This window comes from Aythya ferina (genome assembly GCF_964211825.1).
Source record: "Aythya ferina genome assembly, chromosome: 2".
Classification (NCBI taxonomy): domain Eukaryota; kingdom Metazoa; phylum Chordata; class Aves; order Anseriformes; family Anatidae; genus Aythya; species Aythya ferina.
In genome coordinates this window covers 23,024,877-23,046,418 of record NC_140297.1, presented here as the reverse complement: position 1 = coordinate 23,046,418, position 21,542 = coordinate 23,024,877, and the positions used below count along the sequence as shown (strand labels likewise).

The window sequence follows — 21,542 nt, the reverse complement described above, 5'->3', positions numbered from 1 at the left end:
ACTCATGATGCTCTCCTAAGATCACCTAAATTTCAGAGAGCCCAGTGACAAAGATGTTGGTTTCCACTGTGACCAGCACAAAAGTTCGCACTTACCTTGCCATGAATTACTCCTAGGCCTCCCATTTTCACAAATGTCTGAAATATGTTTTGTGTCTGGGATCCTTTCACTCCAGGAATGAGATAATCCATTTGACCTGGAACAGGAGGGCTCAGATGCGGTTATTGTTATGGCTATTGTCTAACAAAAATGCTAGCTCAGCTGTTCAGAGACAGTCCCATTCCCCAAGTCAGTGCCATGACACAGCCTAAGGTCTGTCTGCACTAGCAAAGCATCCACTTTTTTTTTGGTGAATTATGCTCTGCCAGCTGTCCCTGCAGCAGTTTGGTGTGTCCACGTTCAAGAGACAGGCTTCAGCATCACTTTCTCATGATGCTGAAAGCACAAACATGAGCACATACCAGATTTCTGTAGGTATTTCCAGCCCTGCCCCGGTTCTTAGTTGGACGACGCTCCTCTAGCTGTGCTTATGATTTTTTACTGCATCCTGCCTGCAGGCTGCCCACCCCATCCTCATGCTGCTGCAGGAAAGCCAGGATTGCTTCCCTCTCCCCACTGCCACCAGTCTCAGGATTCTGTGATGAGCAGCCTCTCAGACACAGATGGGAGCTCCAGCAGAGGGGTAACTGTCTCATTTTTGCTAATTTCTTTTTTTTTTTTTTTTTTTTGTATTCTGTCAGTTAGGCATTGCAGCTTATACTTTTAATGCCTTTATATCTAGGTGCTTGGTGCAAACTAAGGTTTTTTCTTCCTCTTGTATTCCCTCTAACAGCCAGAGATGTGTGTGGCAATGTCCAACGGGAAGAGGAGAGAGTGGGATTCTGCAGCAGACTCCCTCCTGTTGGACTGTAGCTGCTGCTCAGCCATTTGCCATGAAATCCACAATTATTTCCAAAACAAGAGGAAGTTGAAAACTGGTCAGAATAGACAGTTTATTTATTAGAAAGAGGTTTTGCTTAAAGGATGTGTTTCTGTATTTTGTAACAATCTGAATACTCCTGCAGTTTTCAAACTCTGCTCTGCTTGCAGGGCAGGCATCTGTCAGATGCTCTCCAGTTTCCAGAAGACCTGGTTAATCACAGCCACACTGAAGTAAGCCCAGAATTTTATTTAAAGTTTTTTGAGGTATGAAAGGTCTGAGAACTGACAGATTGACAGATTTTGTAATCATTTTCTCCTTGCTACAGCCTATTTTTATGTTCACGAGTGTCTTGCTATATGCTGTCTTTGGTGTTTGCAATTTCACAATAACAAAAATTATCATGATGTTATGTTTTAATCTCAGAACACCCTGGAACACCCTCTGTGAATATTAACACTTCATAGCATTTTCCAGCAAGGAGAAGCCCGGGTGGCTAATGACCCAGTCACTTCAATGTCTGCCAAGAGCTGCCATTGATATCTGCACCAAGAGCAAATCAAAACCAGCTAGAGAGGTTGGAAATAGTGCCCTGGGCATCAAATGGGAGGACTATGACAGTTCCACCACAATGTTAATGAAGCATTTGTCAGACTTACTTGTCCAGACTTGACAGTGGCCCAACATAGCTGAGCTGGTGGTGGGCAACAACAAAACTCTCTAGTACAGACAGACCTTAGAAATCATTTGCTTTTTGGAACAGGCAATAAACAGAGACACATGAAAGAAATGAAGTGTGGAAAGAAACACAGGTACAGAACAAAATAAGAAACACATTAAATGACATTCATTTAAAAACAAACATTTTTTCTTAACTGGAATATGAACCCACTCACACCAACTTATTGAAAACTTGCTTTCCGAAGACTTTTTTCAAAATCTTATCCAAATGAGAAAAGATTCTCCAACACAAACACTGTGTTATTTAAGATTAATATTTCCTCCCCAAAACAAATAACTTATCCACCCACAAATCTAAAAAGCTGAATTTAAAATGTGGACGTTGATCATTAATTATATAGTACTACAGTTTTTATTAATAGCTTTTTTATTAGACCAGATTTGATGAAGTTGCATATGAGATGAAGCTGGTATACCCAATGGCACTACAAATGTATCCCTTCGATATATTTCTCTTTACTTTCTTCAAAATCACAACTATAAAGAGAATGGTTTTGTCAACTGCACAGCTATAGACTGCTCCATGAGACAAAAACTGAGAATTGCAGCTTTGTAATCAAACAGTTCAGGAGCGTTTATCCCCCCCCCCCCCCCCCCACTGAACACTTACAGCTTCTTGTAAATTGTTTTGAAGTGGTAGCTGAAGATTTTTGTAATTAAAGGATCTCTGATTGCAGCAGGACTTTGATCATCATGACCTAAAGACCTCAGCAATTGCAAACTCCTTTCAGTGCTTTTAAATTATTTTTCCATTTTAAAACGTTGATTTTTTTTTTTTTTTTAAGTAACTGGAGCAACAGCAGAATAAGTGAATTCTGAACAAGGGCAAAATCTAATGCCTTCCTTGGCTACTCATGATAGCAAGCACAAAATTACAGAAAGTCTTTGCAGAATTATTTTCTAAGATATAAACGTCTCGGTGACATTTAGGACACTAGTCTTATAAGAAAAAGTGGAATCAAATGCAAGCACCATCATCTTTACTGTGAGGCAGAAAGAATATTATCCAGAACTCTAGGTCAACTCACTGAATTAATGACACTGACAAAGATATAAAAATATTTATATTAAACAGTTTATATTTATAATTATTATTGAAGCAAGATTGTGTTCCTTGTCTTTGATTACATGACTATGATAGTTTTTGTTTTTGTTTTTGTTTGTTTTTGTTTTTATTTTTTTGTTTGTTTTTTGTTTTTTTTTGAGCAAGCAGTTATCATACAAACTACTTGAAAGCAATTCTCAAGCAGGAAAATGATGAAAACTGGATTACACCAAATTTGGCTTACAATGGAAAACATATTTATTGTGGCCTGGTTGTATAAATTACTAGCTTGGGGCATATGAGAAAAATCAGTAATCAAAGAACAAAGGATGCTAATTGTAACATTCCACAAAGAAAGAAGAAAGGATCAAACCTGCTGCAAAACAATGAAATGTTCTGACTAATGGAATAATGGGTGATGGAACAGGTAGAAATCTGAAAATGCGACAGAAAAGCAGACCTCTTCTTAGAACTAGATGCAGAGTTTGTGCTGACTCCAGGAGGCATGTCGCTATAAAAAGAGTCGGCCTCTCCAGGCTTTTTTACATAATCTCCCTGGGGTATTTGTCTGAAGTATAACAAACAGCGTAGAGTCAGAAAACATGACAGGCAGGAGCATGCACACAAACATGAACAAATTTTAGTCTTAAAGAAAGAGGCAAGGATGATGATCCTTGAGGAAACCTGTTGAGCACACAAAAAACCTATTAGTAAGTAATTCAACCACCCAAGAGAAAACTCCCCTCTTAGCTCAGGAAAGAGGGTTATGTGGGTTTGATGGGGAAAACAAGGATTATTTCACTGATAAATTCTGATCACTGTTTTTAAAGTGAATAATTGGTGGTTCTTGATAACTAAGTTCAGCCCTTTCAAGTGGCTTACTATGCAGGTTGTGAAAGCATTGCTTGGTGCAGTATGAGCACTGCAGTCTGTGCTGAGTGCATGCCTGCATCAAAAAGGAGTTGAGGAAAAGTGAATGCTTTTTTCCTCTGGATGATTAATGCTTCTGTGCCTTCTGTTCAATTTTCGTGATTGTTACTGAATTCACATAGAACAACCTGTTGAGTTGTTTAAACTTCTGGAGGAGAAAAACCTCCAGTTTATTTATTAACTGTTCTCTTGTGAAGGGAACTAGTACCAGTGCCAGTGTCAGAGCTTCTCAGCTGTTAATCCTTGTCACCACACTAGACTCTGTCTGCCAAGACACATAAAAATAATGCCACACATATCTGAGAATAGTTCATCCTTTTCTAGTACTAGAAACATGGTTTTGGTGCATAAAGCTAGGAAGTCCTAATTAAGTTATACCATTTTTGTTCATGTGGTAAATTCATCGCCAGCAGAAAATCTCCAGCACAAATATCCCAGTTACAGTTCCCCCAAGCCAAAAACTCTCCCTAATACAAATAGCTCATTTGAAAGTTGGCTATACCATAATGCTAGCTGTTTAATTATCCATTCAGCCCTGCACTGTCCAAGGCCTTTTGGCTTCAGTTTTCCCCTATTAACATGCATATTTATCAGAAGATTGATTCACATTCGGATTATGCCCAACTGCAGAGCAGGACTGGGCTGTCTCCATTCCGTATTTGAATTTCTAATGCTCCTGAAGTATTTTAAATGTATAATTACATGACACACAAATCAGTGTAGCACAGTACCACCACACTATTTCCTCAGTTCTCAAGTCTCAGTCCCCGGTCATCAGCCACTACATCGGTATTTTCAGAATCAACTCAATTCGTGCAACTCTGCTCCTCAGGGCTTCTCTAGCAAACTGGACTCTTGCTGCTCAGTTAGAAATTACTTCTCCCATACAGTCATGCCTTCTAAGCCACATTATACCAGTTGACAGAATCCTTGCTCATTTACTCTTTTTATGATTTTCAATTTACATGTTTCAGTCAGTTGGTAGTACCAAATGTCATTCCTTATGTAATGTTTAAAAATATCTCCATGGCTTATTTCCATCTTTATTTAAGGACTAATCACAAGCAATTTTAAAAAAAAGCGGGGGGGGGGGGGGGGGGGGGGGGGGGGTGGAGGGGACACTGTGGTGGATGTAGTACTGCTTGTATATATCCAACATTATTCTATTTAGAAGTCAGCCTATAGAATTTCATCTTCTGCATGAGGGAGACTTAGTTACTAAAGATCTCCAGCCCTCCATCATCTTCAAATGTCTCAGTTGATGCTGGTTTCTGCTCTGTCCATACTCATTGATGCAGCTGCAGACTGACTACATCCTCACATATATTAATTTATGGAGATGAGGGAATTTGAAAAACATTAGATTCTCTCATACTCCAACACTATTGTGTATGGGGTGGTCTCTCTTTGTATTTTGAGGTTCTGGCTACTCTGTCTTCTGCCAGCACTGAGGAACCCAGTATACTGACTCAATGGACATGTTAGCCTGATTTTGTAGAGCCAACATCCACCATTGAGCACCACCTATACCCCAAATTCTGCCTTCCCTGTGCCAGGTGAAATTTCCTACCCACCAAACTCTCCATAATGCTCAACTTCAAGAGCTTTGTCTTCTTCCAGCTACTGTTCTTGTCACCTATCTGACCTTGCTGTGCACAACATTGACAAATTAACCAGCACTTGGCAGAGCTTTTCTGCTTTTCATGAGTATTTTGAGCCTGGCAGAGAAAGCACGACATGGGCAGAGGAAATGGAGAACAAGCGCCACAGGTAACAGCAACACACAAAGCGGCAGCTTGGATTGAGGCTGCAGGCAAAAAACAGGAGAATTTGAGAAGTTGTCTTATCTGCAAGAGGCTGGGAGAAGAAGGAGACACCTCCTTCCCATCAGTCTGCCAGGTAGATGATGGCGGTCTTGCAGGAACTGAACCCAAATCACTAAGAACTGTTTGGGTTTTGGCCACCAGCTCAAAAGTGTGAAAGCTCAGGCTTCTGCTGAAGATGGTACCATAATTTGGCTACAAATGCTCCCAGCAGGGCATCTGGGAGGAATGGGCTTTCTATTGACACACCAATTTAATTGCTTTGTATTTTTAACTGCAAAGAAGCTTCAGAAATGAATTTTTCTCAGAAGGCTCCTGAACATCATGTGAATATTAATTATTCAATTCTCAGCCTCCCAAAGATATTTTCATCTCTAATAGCCAATTTTCAGCCTCTTCCTGGAAATATTCTCCTGTTTTCCTAAATAAAACATCCTATCTAGGAAGTAATTATTATTTTTTCTAATGAGTCCAATGACAATAGGATTTCAAGCAATGTGTATAGAATAAATATATTTGTTTATATTCAAGCAGGTATTCTTTAAAATATGATAATTCTTCACCACTATATTTTCTTTATAACATGTAAATGAGCAAGAGAGAAGAAAGGCTATTTTCAGTTTTCCAGAGATACATTCTGTTACTTTTATCACATACCTCTGCCTTCTGTAGTTTCTTTCCATAAAAAGAGAAGAGAAAGAAATACAATTAAATTATCAGTATGCAGGTATACATGGTTAAGACCAAAAAAAAAAAATAAAATAAATAAAAGGAAAATATATACATGTATATATATATACCTACGTGTATTAACTTTTTTTATTAACTTTTTTTTTCTCAATATTTTTTTCTACAAAAACCGTTTTGAAATAAACATTCATAAAGCACTAAAGCAGAATAAATGAGGAAAACACATTTACGTTGATGGCTGAAATCAGTGCTCAGTTGGAGGTGCAGTTCATGATGAGTTTAAGTCTATTTATTGTGATGTTGCTAACGAAAAGTTCACTTTTGCCCTCTACCTCCAAAAACTAATCCCTCTGGCTAGATTTGATTCCCAAACTAGCCCTTAACTTCCAGAGCTGTACTCAAAATATAAGCCCAGATTTTCGGATACTGCCAGAAGTTGAGCAATGCCAAACCCTGGGGACTATGTACTGGCTAGAGCACTGCCCACAGCTGAGCATGCCCCAAGAAACCGACTGAATGATTTTGACAGCCATGCTCACCCTACACAGGTAACAAAGTACCTAAAATCTTTTTTTTTAAATATATGCAAAAGAATTAAAACCTTCTGGGTTTAGATGAAATTCACAAAATGAGAAAAACTGGAAAAGAGCAATCAGATTAAAATAATCCATTTTGACCTTCAGTGAGCAGAACACTTACAGCTCTGTGCCAGGCAAGAACTTAAACCTTTTTTTCAAATTACAGGTCTCTCTCTTTCACCAAAAAACATGCTTGAATTAATTTAGGATTAAGCTGACTAAATACAAATATCTGCTTAAGGAAACCTATGGTTAAATATTTTACTGATTGAAGGCTAATATTTCTAAATTTACATTGTCAGTACAAAAGATTTGTGATTGAATCAGACTGTACTCTTGCATTTCCTTTGTCAGATACAATAAAATCATAATCTAAACACCTACAAAAAGAAATAAAAGAAATAGCTAAATATATTTCAAACCTGGATCAAGCCCTCCAAAAGCAAATCCACATATACATGTAAGAAATATTTGAGAAATTAGCCTTTGCAACACTTTTGAATATTATAAAAGGGTCACTGTACAAATAAAATCACATTTTGATTTTTTAGGATATGTTTCAATTGTTGCTTTCATAAAGTAACCAGCTATCAGATGAAATAAACATATTTTAACTGCATTAAAAAAAAATTACTTACTTGTAACCCCAAGCAGTTATTCCTAAAACGAGAGCCAACACTAAAATGGTACCAGCAATAGCCCCAATTATTATATTTGTGCTAACAACACCTGGAAACACAAGAAAGGGGAAAAATATATAGGGTTTTAGAAGAAATATATACAAAAAACAGTAAATGTTCTGTCTTTCAAAAAACCTGCTTGGACAACTTGTCCAAGGCAGGCTGATTGTAAGCCTGCCTGATTGTGAAGGCTAATTGTAAACAGTGATACACTTGTGAAGTATAGAATGGACATAAAAAGATCATCTGTATATCCAGTTTTGACATACCCAGTTTTGACCTCTGTGTCTGTTTCCCATAACAGAACACGTGTTACTTGGGAAAGTTGTGCCATGTATACCAATATAAAGTTATCAATATAAAACTGCTGTAGCTTACAACCATATAACCTCTCTGGTAAATGCATGCTTATATTGGAATAAAAAGGACTTTCTGTTTTTATTTAAAAATTTTCTATGGCTGAATAACCTAAAAAAAGACCAAAACTGATATTCTGGAAGATGGTAAAACTGCCCCAAAAAGGGATTTATAATGACTATAGAAAAAATTTACACCTTCTTTTTTTCGCAATACATCTTCCTCTTGTATGCAAGCCTGGAGAGGAACAAAAACTTTCACTCAAGAAAATGTAAAAGACTAAAGTAGAGACTAAAGACTAAAAAGACTAAAATTTGTGTGTTAACATTCTATATAGTATCTATGCAATAAAAAATGACTCCACAAATAAAAATTAAACATGTTAGTAACTTCACCTAGATACGAGAACTAGTAAATTCTTACTTATCCTAGTTTATCAATAACACTTAATAAGGCCACTCAAATGCAAGCAAGGTACAACGAGATGCACTGGTGCCAGTCCTGAGAGCTGTATGTACCAAGTGCTCATCAGTGGCACTGCTCACATGCCTGAGACCTCATTCACAGACACAGAGTGCATCTGCTGAGCCAGGAAGGAAGGGAATAAGGCTTCTAACAGTGCATCATGTTGCATGCTAGCTGAAAGAGTGGAAGATTTAGTTTTTGCTTAATGAACCTTCCTCAAATTCAAGCTTTTCCAATTATTGGTAAAAATTTAACTTCATACCTTTGTTGATGGCATCTTTATCAAAAAACATATCATCCTTGATGCGAGAACTGCAGTCATCTCCTCCCCAGAATCGGTCACAAACACATTTTATTTCATTGCTACAAACCTGTAGCCAAAAGTGTAGCTCAGAATAAAATAATAAAATTCACCTATTCCCATAATTAAACTACAGTATATGTACAGTGAAACAGCACTGACTTTAACTACCTGCAAATTTCTGCAAAATATTTTTAATATATAGCAATTTTTAAATTACATATTAGATATAAATATATTAAATGTATCATTATATGTTATATATAAATATATGTAATATATTGTAACCTATTATGAAGTGTATCACATGATGGAATACATTAAGTACATTAATATGTTGCTTAACGTAATATAGAATTAGTAGAGCCATTTATAATTCCTTTGGGAGACTGATCATCAACTTTTTTTTTTTTTAATATGATGAAGTGGTTAATTTCAGATAATAAAGGGAGTTTTCATGCAGCGCAGAAGACAAAAGATGTTATGAGAGAAGGACTCCTTTGACCTCAGCTCAGCTATGGGGACCTGGACACTGTTTCAAACTATGTGAGACACAAAGGGACTTGCCAGGGCCACAATAAAGCCGTAGGTTCTGCACTGAGCAGAAGAGCTGCCCTGCTAGCAAGGTGCCAGCTCGCTGTTTTCTTCTCTGAAGGGAAGTAACCCTCAGACAACAAAATCCAATGACTTTGTGAACTTTCCTGGCTGTTGACACAATAAGAATCACAGAATCACAGAATTTCTAGGTTGGAAGAGACCTCAAGATCATCGAGTCCAACCTCTACCTAACGCTAACAATCCCCACTAAACCATATCCCTAAGCTCTACATCTAAACATCTTTTAAAGACTTCCAGGGATGGTGACTCCACCACTTCCCTGGGCAGCCTGTTCCAGTGTCCAACAACCCTTTCAGTAAAGAAGTTCTTCCTAACATCTAACCTAAAACTCCCCTGGCGCAACTTTAGCCCATTCCCCCTCGTCCTGTCACCAGGCACGTGGGAGAACAGGCCAACCCCCACCTCACTACAGCCTCCTTTAAGGTATCTGTAGAGAGCAATAAGGTCGCCCCTGAGCCTCCTTTTCTCCAGGGAATTTAATTCAAGAAGGGAATTTAAAACAGGATTTTTAAGAACAAAGCCCCAGGTTCCTCAGAAATGGGCAATAAAATCTTTATATGCTCCAGAATGTTGCACAAGGAAATATTATTAAGTTAGCTAAAGCAATGGCAAAAGCAATGGTTGGTAAGATTTTTATAAAATTAATGCATGTGACTCATTGTTTAGGATGCCTGGACTGCAAGACATTGAGTTTACTTCTATGCCTCCTCCCCCTTGCCTTTTCAAAAGTTTCTTCAGTATTAAGACTAGTAGAGTCATGCTGCTGGCTTCCCACGAGGCCTAGCTAGTCTACTACACAGCATTGGGTACTCCTCAAGAATGGATAGAAGGAATAAAGGGTATGAGAACATACACCATGTCCTGAGCAAATTTGGTTGTCTGTGGTGCCTGGGCAGGTGCTGAAGTTGAAGGACTCAGTGGGGAGGCAGCGATGCTCGAGGCACACCATGTTCGGCCCGCACGGTGTCCCGTTCTCCACGTAGCCCAGGTCCGTCTCCTCATCAAGCTTCACATGGCCACCACTTCAAGACAAGAAGAACACCCCAGAGACTTGTGCTGTTACCAGACAGGACTGCTTGAGAAACTGGGCTCTGGGCTGCTACCTTCATTTCTGTCTCCTTTATATAATGCCCAGGACCAGGGAAGAGTAAGCACTGGCTTATTCATCTCACCAGCCTTAACGTAAAACAAACTACAATGGAGTATATCTACATCGAACAAATATAATGGTGAACACAAAGACCATTTTTCTTGTATAAGAGTTTGTGTTGTATAAAACATTGATTTTATATGTGTAGGACTTTGCTTCATCTTACAGCTGTGAGAAGCTATGAGAACACACCAGGTCTATAATTGGGATTCAGTTAACATATGGCAACGTATTAAGCTGCCAGTTAGTTTTGGTAATGCAGCACATGTCTAAGTATTTTCAGTACATTTAGTACCCTACAAACATTAAAGAATGTAGTATGAAGAGGCCAGAGAAGAGAATTATGTCTCTACAGGCAAAACTGACTACCATACAGAGGGGTCTGCAAAACAGCTGTGCTCCCCACACATAGTCAAGTTCCTGAAGTTTACCAAAGCTTGAGCTGGAATAATGATTAATGGGACTTTTTTTTTTTTTTTTTTTTTTTTTTTTTTTTTTAATCAAAACATTTGTTCTCTACTTAGGAATGAGAAAGTTGCTTTTCCATGCAAGATGGATATTAATTGTTCTATTTTCAGGATTTCCAATTACCTGCAATTGTAGACTTTTCCGAACTGCAAGACAGACGATGTGATTTCACCATCAAGTTCTCCAAGCCTGGGCACGCTAGATATATTTGAGCACAGAAGGTATCCACAAAGCACATCCCTGTATTGAGAGAATAAACAGACGCTCACCAAAAAAAAAAAATAAATTAAAATGCATGATCAAAAAATGTGCTTTTGTTCACTTGCTTTGTAACATGTTTGCTATTCCTTGCTTTTCTCTCACTGACAGTAACTCCCATAAATAATGTCCTGTTTCCCACAAAAATTATTCTCCTCAGCGCTTATACTGGGGGAGGAGGCTTTTTACGATGCATTATCAAAAACGCTCTGCAAATGGGGAACTGTCAAGAACAAATCACATCAAACTGATTTAATATCCTATAAAGATACAGTAACTGCCCCACAGAGAAGTGGTACCTGCTGTTTTTAGACAAACATATGACATATGTAAGGGAACTAGAGACAGACGCTGAAGGGACTTCACAACTTGTGTGCAGAGCCTGGTGCATTGTCAAAATAGAAGGCTCAGGTCTTTCCCATGTTACGATGTGTTTTAGTCAATGAGTTGTAATGGAACAAAATTAAGGTTCTCAAATCTGTACAGAGAGCTGGAAAAGGCCATTAGTTCACATGTAGGCAGGATTAGAATTTATACAGCATTGACAAAATAAACTACTGAAAAAAACAGGATGCAGTTTGGTGAGGCCTGGAGAAAAGTTTAAAGTGGGCAGAAATAATCAGCTGCATAAATACAGGATGTGAAATATCAGCTTAGGCAGCAACTTGAAAGAAAAGATGTGGAGGGTTACAATACAATGAAAACTGAGCAAAATTCAGCTATGCAAAGGCACAGCAGAAAAAGCACACAATGTTCTGGGATGTGAAACAACAGGCTACCTCTAAGGCACACTGAATAATCTCTCTGCTCCCTTTTGCCATGCTAGAACCACCAAGAGTACAAGGACCACTTTTGGTCCAAGTGTTCCCAAAGCTCAGACAGTGCTCTCTTGTTTGATATCAACTCATTTTGGCATTCCACTCCCTCAAGACTTTCCTGCACTATGGTTTGCAGAAGATGACCTCAGGTCAGGAAAAGTCTGGTCAGTACTGAGGCTTTTTGAACCTCTTCGTGACATCTAAAGAACTGGAGCAGGGATAAAAATCCCCCACCAGCTGTTTCCTAAATGGATCAACTTACTGTTTATTGCACTGTATCCAAGAGTCCTTGTCTCTCCCACAGTTTCCTTTCTCAGTCCCTTCAATATTCAGCTTCTCGTAGCAGTACCTGTCAGCAGCTGTCACTTCTAAAAATAGAAACAAATCTCTTCTAAGATGATGAAGACTTTGAAAAGTGAAGTCCTGGGAAATGGGGATGCACAAAAAAGGGGGAAAACTTCCCAATCTGTCAGCTGCAGTATCATGGTCTGCAGGTGGGCAGTGAAACTCTGCACAGTAATATCAATGAAAAGTTTTATGCTGGCACACAGGATTGTTTTAAGATTTTGTTCAGATTGATCAGGTTCATTGGTCCAAAATGCCCCAAAGCTGCTGAAATAAATCAATAAATACGAGTATAGGCTTCCTAGGTGGTTGTTAATGAGGAGTTAAGCATACTACTTCAGAATAATACCAGTAAGTTAATCAACACTAGAGAGAGCTGGAAAAGAGAAGAAAAAGACAGAGGACAGGGGCATAGAGGGAGTTATGTTTCTCTTTTAATCAAAGCTAATCAGGATCCAAGCATGCTCTGGAAGCATCCCATTAACCGTGAAGCCCACATAACCTCATATCCTTACAGGAGGTGCCAGGTGAATTGCTCACACGAGACCTCCAGGTGTTACCATTCAAGTAATCCTGCTGATCTGAATAAGCTTTCAAAAGGCAACGATCTGTTTGAGTCAGACTCCAAACTAAATTTGAACTTCCATCTTTCTGTGACTTGCATGAGGAACTTATCTTAAGTGTTGGCTGCATTCCTATGGTTTCCCAACATAATGAATTCATTCAACATGCTTTTCATCTACCAAAGGTCCTGTGTAAACATGTCACCAAAACTGTTGTAGTCTGCGCACTATTTATATAACTGTGTAACACATCTGGTATCCAATAGTGGTATTTCATAGGACCATACAGAAATTCCTGCACACTTTCAACACAGCTAAAGACATAAATGACATCTTTTTGTACTGCAATGCAACTTAATTCATATTTTCCAGTCTTGGAAAATGATTCAAGCTCTCCTATAGCTAGAACATTGCCAGTCAAACATAAAGCAGTAGAAAGTAACTACAAACTAGAAAAATAACTACAGATATCATGTGCTTGATAAGATGATTTAATTTATCATCCAGACCAAAAGAATCACTTACTTTTACCTACTGGTGAGCATGGTTCTCATACATATGCAAGTTCTCTTGAAATTCCAGTTTTTGCTGAATGATGGCAAAGTACATATTGTGCCCCATAAAAATATTTTCTGCACCCAACAAGCATCATTCCAGAAAGCCTTGTCTTTGAACAGGGATATGCAGCCTATGTGCTGGACTGAGAGCTATCTTTATTGAGCATCCAGTACAATTTCTTTGATCTTCCTTACATTCCAAAATAGGCTGTAGGTCTGTCTAATGAATAGCTTATGCCAAAAAAAAAGTAGCAATGGACTTGCTATCTAGTGAACTAGGTGATGTACTCAGTACTAAAACATCTACAATCAGTCATGCAAGAAACAAACAAATGATTACTCAAAACAAAACAAAACAAAACAAAACCCTCAAGGACAAAATTCAAAATAGAGCATAATTCTGGTTCACAGCCAATATTTTTCATAACATACAGTCCTGGATGGTTTTAATAATTCTGAATAGGCCTCTTCCCATAATTTTTCTTATTTAAGATAATTTTTCAAGCAGTATGAACAAGCAACTTAGAAATATTAATATTTACTCACTTTCACCCCAGATATATTTACACTGACGGTCTCTGGTTTTACATCTTCCCCCAAAACAAATGCCCTAAAAAGAAAGAAAAGATACAGAATAAACTTCAAATAAGTTGCTTTTCAAAAAAGGATGTTTAACTTGCCACCTTTTCTAGTGAGGCAGCTAATGCATGACTCTACTTTCTATTCATTTAAATGTTTAGCTCCAAAATTTGACCAGCACCTCAAATTCAGGAAAATTGATAGCACTGTCTCAAGTCACTTACAAAGATCTCAAGCCGTATTCTATAAAAAGTAATCCATAAAAGCAGTAAGAATGTAAAAGAAATTGAAATTGTATTTACCTGCTTGTTATCACATGAATATCCATCCATTTTATGAATATTGGGAGAACACTATTGAAAGAGAAAATAACTAATAGATCATTCAGACAAGCTTGGAAATGAAGTGTACAACAAATGGCATATGGAAAATTATTTCATTTTCATGTTTTCTTCTGGGCTTACACCAGATTTAATACATTTTTTATATACCTTACTATACAAAACAAAAACATTCATAGTGACTGAAAGACTACCAGGTTGTTTTTTTTTTGTTGTTTTTGTTTGTGTAGTTGGTTGGTTGATTAGGTTTGGTTTGTGTGTTTTTTTTTTCATCTCTATGATATAAGATATAAAAATCACCTGACTGGAGTTTCCTGTGCAGTTCTCTGCAATATCACAGTCATTCACTGCTTCTCGGCACAAAACTCCTTTAGGTTCAAACTGGAAAAAAAGGACAGAAAATCATTGTCTTGGTTTCTCCATTGCCTTAAATGCAATACTTTCTTTGTGACTTAACTAAAATAAAAAATAGGAAATTTTCAGGTGCTCACTGAATTGGGAAGATTTTCCTTTCCTCAGTTGGGATGTTGCACCACTCAGGCCATAGGCTGTTTGCTGGTGCATCAAGCTCAGGGACAAGCAGGATGAGTGTTGTCCTGGGGCCCATGACCCTGGGACCTATCACACTGTCACTGCAGTGGCTTTTGGCATTATTCTGACCAGGCCATTCCACCTTTTTGTGATTCTTTCACTCGTTAAACAGAGTTATCTTGACCTTCTTTGTGAATTCACTTAAGATCTAGGGATCAAGAACACTATAAAGCTATTTGTATAATCCTTGTGATTATTACAAAGCCCCATTCCTGTTATAGGACAAACTATTCGTAAATACATTGAATTCCATGTGACTTGACACCAGCTTATAAGTCACCAGATATTTAACAATGAAAAATGTACCGATGAGCATGTATGCGTTCACAATTGGGTTAAAGACTGCCACTGTAAAGCCTCAAGACCTATAAAAGCAGGAAGACATCCCACTAAGGGCAGCTGCTATGGTCATGGACATACTACAGAGCCCTTACTTTCCCTGGAAGGTTTCTTGAGCCTGTGCTACCCAGATCATTCTGCAGTTGTGCAACTTTTTGCTGCATCTGCATGCACTGGGGCGTTGTTTGGGACAACTGCTATCTCTGCAGCTGGTGTGAGCAAGTACATGTCAGTGGAAGAGCAAGACCCTGCTACTTTCTCAACCTTCAGCTTATCTTCTCCCTACGTGTCTGGAAAAATGCAGGCAATAATGTCAGAGACGCTACAAGATGCTGGGATGTGCACTCACCAAGGTTTGCATGCAAGCCCTTTTCACTCTTGTTTTCAGGCAGGGTACAGCAGGGAGAAGATAATGTCAAGTATGGGAACTGCTAGTATAAGGGCTTTTGAGCTGTCCTGCTTAATATCTCCTAGGGACATGTGTTTTACAAAAATCTGCCCTTCTCCTCATTTGCTCACCTTCACCATTCTGTACACAGACAAGCCCTTGTCTTATTTGCAAAGGAAAAAAATATATATTTTTTTTCTGAGAGTCTTTAGTATGATGCCCATGTGACAAATACTTGAACAAAATTCACCCACACTGGCAATCTGCTATTTTTTTTTGTTACATTAAAAAAAGGAATGCGCTTAGGCAACTGTGATCGGTTCCAGCATTATCTGTGCTTTTTCTTTTTTTAACATTCAGATGAGCACAGTCAAGAATGTGGCCTGCAGTTATTATTAATGTTCCTCCCAAGGAAATGAAACCCTCAAATGATGAGATAAAAATATCACACATAGTACACCATCACCATGCTAACACCATTAATAATAATTAACATTATTATTAAATGAGCATCAACAATTATTTGAAGCCATATTAAGCTGTGCTCCCTCACAGCTAAGATCTGGCTAAATCTGTTTTACTGTTTATTGATGTATCAGGAAGAATATCCTATGGTTTACACAGGGCTTGATTCCCTTTATTTGGTGGGATTTCAGTCAGTGCAAACATAAGGAGACGCAGGCAGACCTAACTGAAATTGAAGTCAGGTGTCTTTTAGATGAATATTTCTGAATGCTTCTGCTAGATTATCTTTTTTTATTTCTTTCCTTCTTTCTTTTTTTTTTTTTAACCATGTCCTTTTCTCAGGCTCTTTGTGGTATGATTTTCCCATTCAGCCTCACAGGGACAAATCCAGAGCAATGCATCATGCATTATGGGAGTGACATAAAGACAAAACATGTTTGAACAAAGATGTCTAATGAAATGTCACAGGACTTCCTCAGATCTGAAACTGGAAGGTTTAGATTCTCCTCTGTTTGACCAGAGTCCCTACTGCAAAAAGCCAAATCTAAAAGGCAGAGAACTGCCCCAGAACAAAACAGTTTTCAGACAGTTTTAAAAGGCAAGCTTTCAGAAAAGGAAATACAGCGTCTGAGATAAAAACCACACATGCTGTGGTGCCTGCAGTCAGCTGGCTGTGCTGCTGCCTGGAGGCTGCTCTTACCCGACACTTCCGACAGCAAAGCCCATTGCTGCACTGGGAGCCTGCTGTCAGGGTGCACGTGTTGCAGCACTCTCCTCCTTCACTGGCACACTCCTGAGGAACACAGACACTTGTAGCAGAATACAGGAGAAAAACAGATAAGCCCCACACCTCTCGTATTCCATCTTATCTTAGTGTGCTACCCAAACAGATTTTTAACCAGGCTTCTAGGCACCTGGAGGCAGAGGAAAGCATGTACTGTGGGGCATGAAGATGCTGCACAGCTGTTTGCTGTGCAATACAATAAATCATTTTCCTAATTTCACAACATCAGTCATTAAATACTGACATTTGAACACTGACCAGAGACATGTTTCCATCAAGTAATACACTTTATAATTTTTAAGGCCTGATTTTGCATAGGTAGCTATTTCTATTATTCTTTAAAATTGATGTGGTGATAAAATATAAAAGTGCTAATCATGTTGGAAAAGGTGAGAAATTATGAATCCTTTGCTCCAGAACCTTAGCATTGCCTGTCTTCCTCCACTTAACATTAAGAGCAGTCACGGGTAGCTCCTGGAGAATCTTGTAGCTAATTTTAAGCACAATGCACTCACCGATATCGACCCACAGTCACACTCTTCTCCATCTTCCACAAAGCCATTGCCACATTCTGGAGGATCCAGAAGCTGCAGGACAAAATCAGAAATCAAAGGGCTTGTCTCTCCTAAGGAAATCAGTGTCACACTTTTTCCATACAACGTGTTTTATATGGCTAGAACTACAAATGGCTTGATTGAAACACAGTACCAAACCCAGGGAGAAACAGATTATAAACAAAACAGATGAAATGTGCAGACCAAACAACACCTAACTCAGCAGTTGTGCAGTTACATGGAGTATTCTGCAATGGAGTGACATTTTCACAGCAGATTCAGTTTAGGCAGAAGCCACAGTCAGAAAGAAAATGTGTGACAGTAAAACAACATCACATTTTCATTATTGTCACAGAAGTTGTAGTCATTCTGGAATTCAAGTGACGAGGGCTGTGTCAGTTTGAATCCTGCACTATGCCTTCAGAAAGAATAATCATAAAGAATGTCATTTGGGACCACACCACATGGCTCAGAAATGCAGGAAGAGTGAAGAGGCTGGGATTTTTTGTCAGTTCTTGCTACAGTCAGATGCTATTTCCTTCTCTTTTTCCTTTACCACAGTCAGGAACTTGCAGCAGTTTCCCACAACCTTGTGTCTCTGGCAGATAAGAAAGTGTAGCTGGTGAGTCTTCTTCCCTTATTCTCTTTCCCTTCTGTCTCCCCACTAAACTGTACCTTAAAATGTCTAATTCATGGAATCATAGAATATCTGAGTTGGAAGGGACCCAAGAGGATCATCAAGTCCAATTCCTGGGTCCCCAAAGGATGACCCAAAAAAAAGTAGATCAGATCATGTGTCTGAGAACACTGTCTGTCCAATTTGTATACTTGTAGTAGTACTTTCTTTTCCCAGAGGCTAGATTCATTCACTGTACTTTACACAGCACCCATGCTATGCTCTTTTAATGGGCACTTATATTCTGTTCTTTCCAGTTTCATTTCCCTTTTCCTAAAATTTCCAAAGGTAATTCTTTGAAAAGAAAATATATTTTTTCCTTTGGGCATAAGAAAACATAATAGTAACTTTTATTGCATAAACGGGAAGGTAAAGAAGTGCATCATGAAGACAGCCTGAAATCACAGTTCTCCAAATTAAACTAGGATCATTCTACAAACCTCTCTGCTTACAAGCCATCTGCACAAGTAGTTCAGTCATGGTGTAGAGTGGCTCTCTCTGGCTGCTGCCTTTCTACCAGTAGCCCACAGGATGGAGCATCACTCCACATACTCTGCCACAAACCAGTTTGTTGCACTGACTGAAAGGTATTATTGGATCCCCCAGCTGAAATGGAAATTCAACTGCAGCATGCAAAGCATGTGTAGAATGTTACATTAAATATAAGCAAGCAATTATCTGTCAGAGTTATTAAGGAGTTGCTAAAACTGCTTGTTTCCTAAATATTTTTCCAGAAAGCTTAACTTCTTCAGTATCTCTAGGTGTGCTGCACAATGCAGACAAGTAGATGACCATAACAGAGGGTTCTGACTTAAAACATAGGGCCAATTTGTTGCAGTATGCAGGTGCAACTAAATATGAAATGAAAGAAAAAAAAATACATAGCTTAACCCCAAAAGTTATTATATAATTCATCTATTCATTTGAAAAAACCTTATGCTCAATCTGCTTTAGGAGTCATTAATGTAATTTTGGGGTTACAGCTGATGTTACAGTGGAGCACTGTCAAACACCGCACCTTGACACATCAGTTTTATCTCGTAATTCTTGAAAAGCAGAAATAAATTGGTGTTTCACCACCCTTGCTAGAAAACAACTATATTTGACAGCCTTGTGAATTAGACAGACATCCTTTGTTAATAAATTCAACACAAACCAAACAACAGTACATAGAAGAGTCTAAATCACCCTGGCTTCCACATCTGACTTTCACATTTTTCTATGTCATTAGAAAAAAATTCAAATGCCACTAATCTAAATTGAGATCAGAGTAATTGTATTTTTCAGAGTTACAGATGTGTAAATGAACATAATCTCAAAAGCAAGCCCTAGTAAAACAGCATTACACTATGGAAAATATCCACTCAGCAAAGAAATAAAACCATCAACATCCCTCTCTCTGTCTGTAATGAAATGAGAAAAACCAAACTTCTAAAATGAAGGAACATTTTAAAGAGTGAGAAAACCTTACATCTTATTAATGTATCACAGTGCTTTCTCTCCACTTTTAATATGTTCTTCAATGAAAAGGAGGCAAAACTTTGAGAAATAAGCAAACACAGCTTATCCAGATGTCATGAATTTTCTTCCTCTCCTTAAAATTTATTGAAAATCTGTGGCTGGCAGAAGATATGCTTTTCCTCAGCCACACCAGGAGGAACATGCTCACACCAGAACTGACTTTCTTTTTTATATTGTGACCATCTTGGCTACCAACTCATTTTCCCACATTGGACTGTTTGCCTTAGCCTCTTTCCTTTGGTTTTTGAAAGACAGCCATTAAACAGAGGATGTTTTATGATGTTTATGTAGAAAAGACTCAAGATCATCATCCTGATTACTGTATGTTTTAACATATGCTTCAGTAAATGGAGCAGGAATATTCTGAAACCCTGCTGCAAATACTCCATTGTAGTAAGTGCTTACATCTTGGCTGGAGTTTCTTTAGCCCTGCTTTGTATTTATTTCTCTGATATATCTCAGCTTATCATTTCATATGAATATAGCTCTTTAGCTGGACAAAGTTCAGACATGAGAAGCAAAGAAAAGGAGAATACTTTCAAGAGATTTTCCCCACTTCTCTTAATTTCCAAGACTCATGCAGAAAGAACTCTGATTTCATCCTTTAAGACAAATTTGGAGGGGACATGTCAGTCATTCAGGAGGTCCTGATGCTTTTGTAGCTCTTTCTTCCTCCCAGCAGCTTCATTGCATCTGTCCCCTGCTTCTCTCCTGCTCTGCCCCTTCCAGCATCAGAAACATTAGGCCAAGTTCTCAAAATTTCTTCTGAAAGCCACTGTAAAAACTTTGCCTTCTTCAAGAAGGAGATGACTAGAACCATTTGTAAACAATGGCAGCTGTAAAGCCACTTGGATGCACAGCTGTGCACACCCTGCTGCAGTGTCTTCATCTTGAGACAAATGTGAAATAAAACCAATCTTACTTCAACTTCCAGAGATTCACAGCCAATGACATACAGTCCAAAGTTAATTAAAATTAAAGATGTGCAAAAATTTACCAAGGCACTTGAAGTCTCAGCTAATAAATTCAGCAGTATGCTGTGTTTGCCGTATCCAGAACAAAATTGCATGAGGGATCAGAGCCTGTGAGAACTCTCTTGGATATGAAACTACTTATTAAAAACAGATTTAAATATAATTTCCTAAATAGTACAGACTAAAATCAGCTAATTTCACTCAGATGTTACCAGGAAGTTTGGAAAGTAAAGACAAAACAAAACCTCAAAATTAACGTGTTTGTTTGTTTGTTTGTTTCCCCAATATTATCACTTTAATTTTTCTTGGTTTCATTTAATACCTTGGTTGGTTTATTGAAAAGGCAGGATCCACCTCCATTATTTAAAAATTCATGATACTCTTCAATATCACACTTGGAGAACTTTCTTGGAAGATAATACCTGAAAAGAAATAAGGTAGCAGCATTATCTTCTATAGTGCTTTTTATAGTATATTTTCTTTCTTCAAAGTAGTTGTAAAGAAATATAATGTTATACATTAGAAAAGGTGCTAAAAATACACTGTTCAGCATCAGAGTGAAGATATTTGCTTGAAATTAGTTTAAAATCTTAAATCATTTTCATAAATGGCAAACATCTTTTAACAACAACACAGAGCTCATGAAAAGTGAGAAGTATAAAAGATTTCCCCAAGTTTTATGCCAAACATCACAAATCCTATTACTCAAGGTGTAGTTCTCACAGACATGGACAGTTCCACTAAAGGGCCTGATCTCAAAAAGACATTTATTTCTTCCTGTACTTACCACAAGAGACTACAACTGCCTTACCCACACAGCGTCCTTTTAAAGATTGCTTATGGTTCATTTCTCTCTTAGATGAAATTGCTCTCTTGGACCACAGATTTTTTTTATAATAGAGTTATACCATTTTAAGACGTGTTTCTAATGAACATCAGCTAACATTTCAGCTTCCCTCTCTTGTGCCCCACTGAATGAAATTCATTTGAGCACAGATTGCCAATCTGAGGTGCACTTCAAAGC

The 21,542-nt window shown here is 38.2% G+C and overlaps 1 protein-coding gene across 3 annotated transcripts in view; it reads right to left on the bottom strand.

The window, feature by feature from the left end:
- ADAM22 (ADAM metallopeptidase domain 22) overlaps positions 1-21,542 on the bottom strand; it is a 135,042-nt gene that overhangs the window by 16,795 nt on the left and 96,705 nt on the right. For 2 of the 3 annotated variants that reach the window (XM_084508040.1, XM_084508041.1), the window contains exons 15-28: positions 20,841-20,940; positions 17,309-17,380; positions 16,710-16,802; positions 14,527-14,607; positions 14,188-14,238; positions 13,853-13,916; positions 12,104-12,209; positions 10,889-11,005; positions 10,001-10,169; positions 8,491-8,599; positions 7,365-7,455; positions 6,116-6,133; positions 3,166-3,273; positions 96-196 (exon numbers count right to left, since the gene is read on the bottom strand). In XM_084508040.1, coding sequence (XP_084364166.1) covers positions 96-196; positions 3,166-3,273; positions 6,116-6,133; positions 7,365-7,455; positions 8,491-8,599; positions 10,001-10,169; positions 10,889-11,005; positions 12,104-12,209; positions 13,853-13,916; positions 14,188-14,238; positions 14,527-14,607; positions 16,710-16,802; positions 17,309-17,380; positions 20,841-20,940 — 1,280 coding nt within the window. Of the gene's footprint in view, positions 1-95; positions 197-3,078; positions 3,274-6,115; positions 6,134-7,364; positions 7,456-8,490; positions 8,600-10,000; positions 10,170-10,888; positions 11,006-12,103; positions 12,210-13,852; positions 13,917-14,187; positions 14,239-14,526; positions 14,608-16,709; positions 16,803-17,308; positions 17,381-20,840; positions 20,941-21,542 lie in introns of all 3 variants that reach the window. The other variant, XM_084508042.1, reaches the window with a different exon arrangement.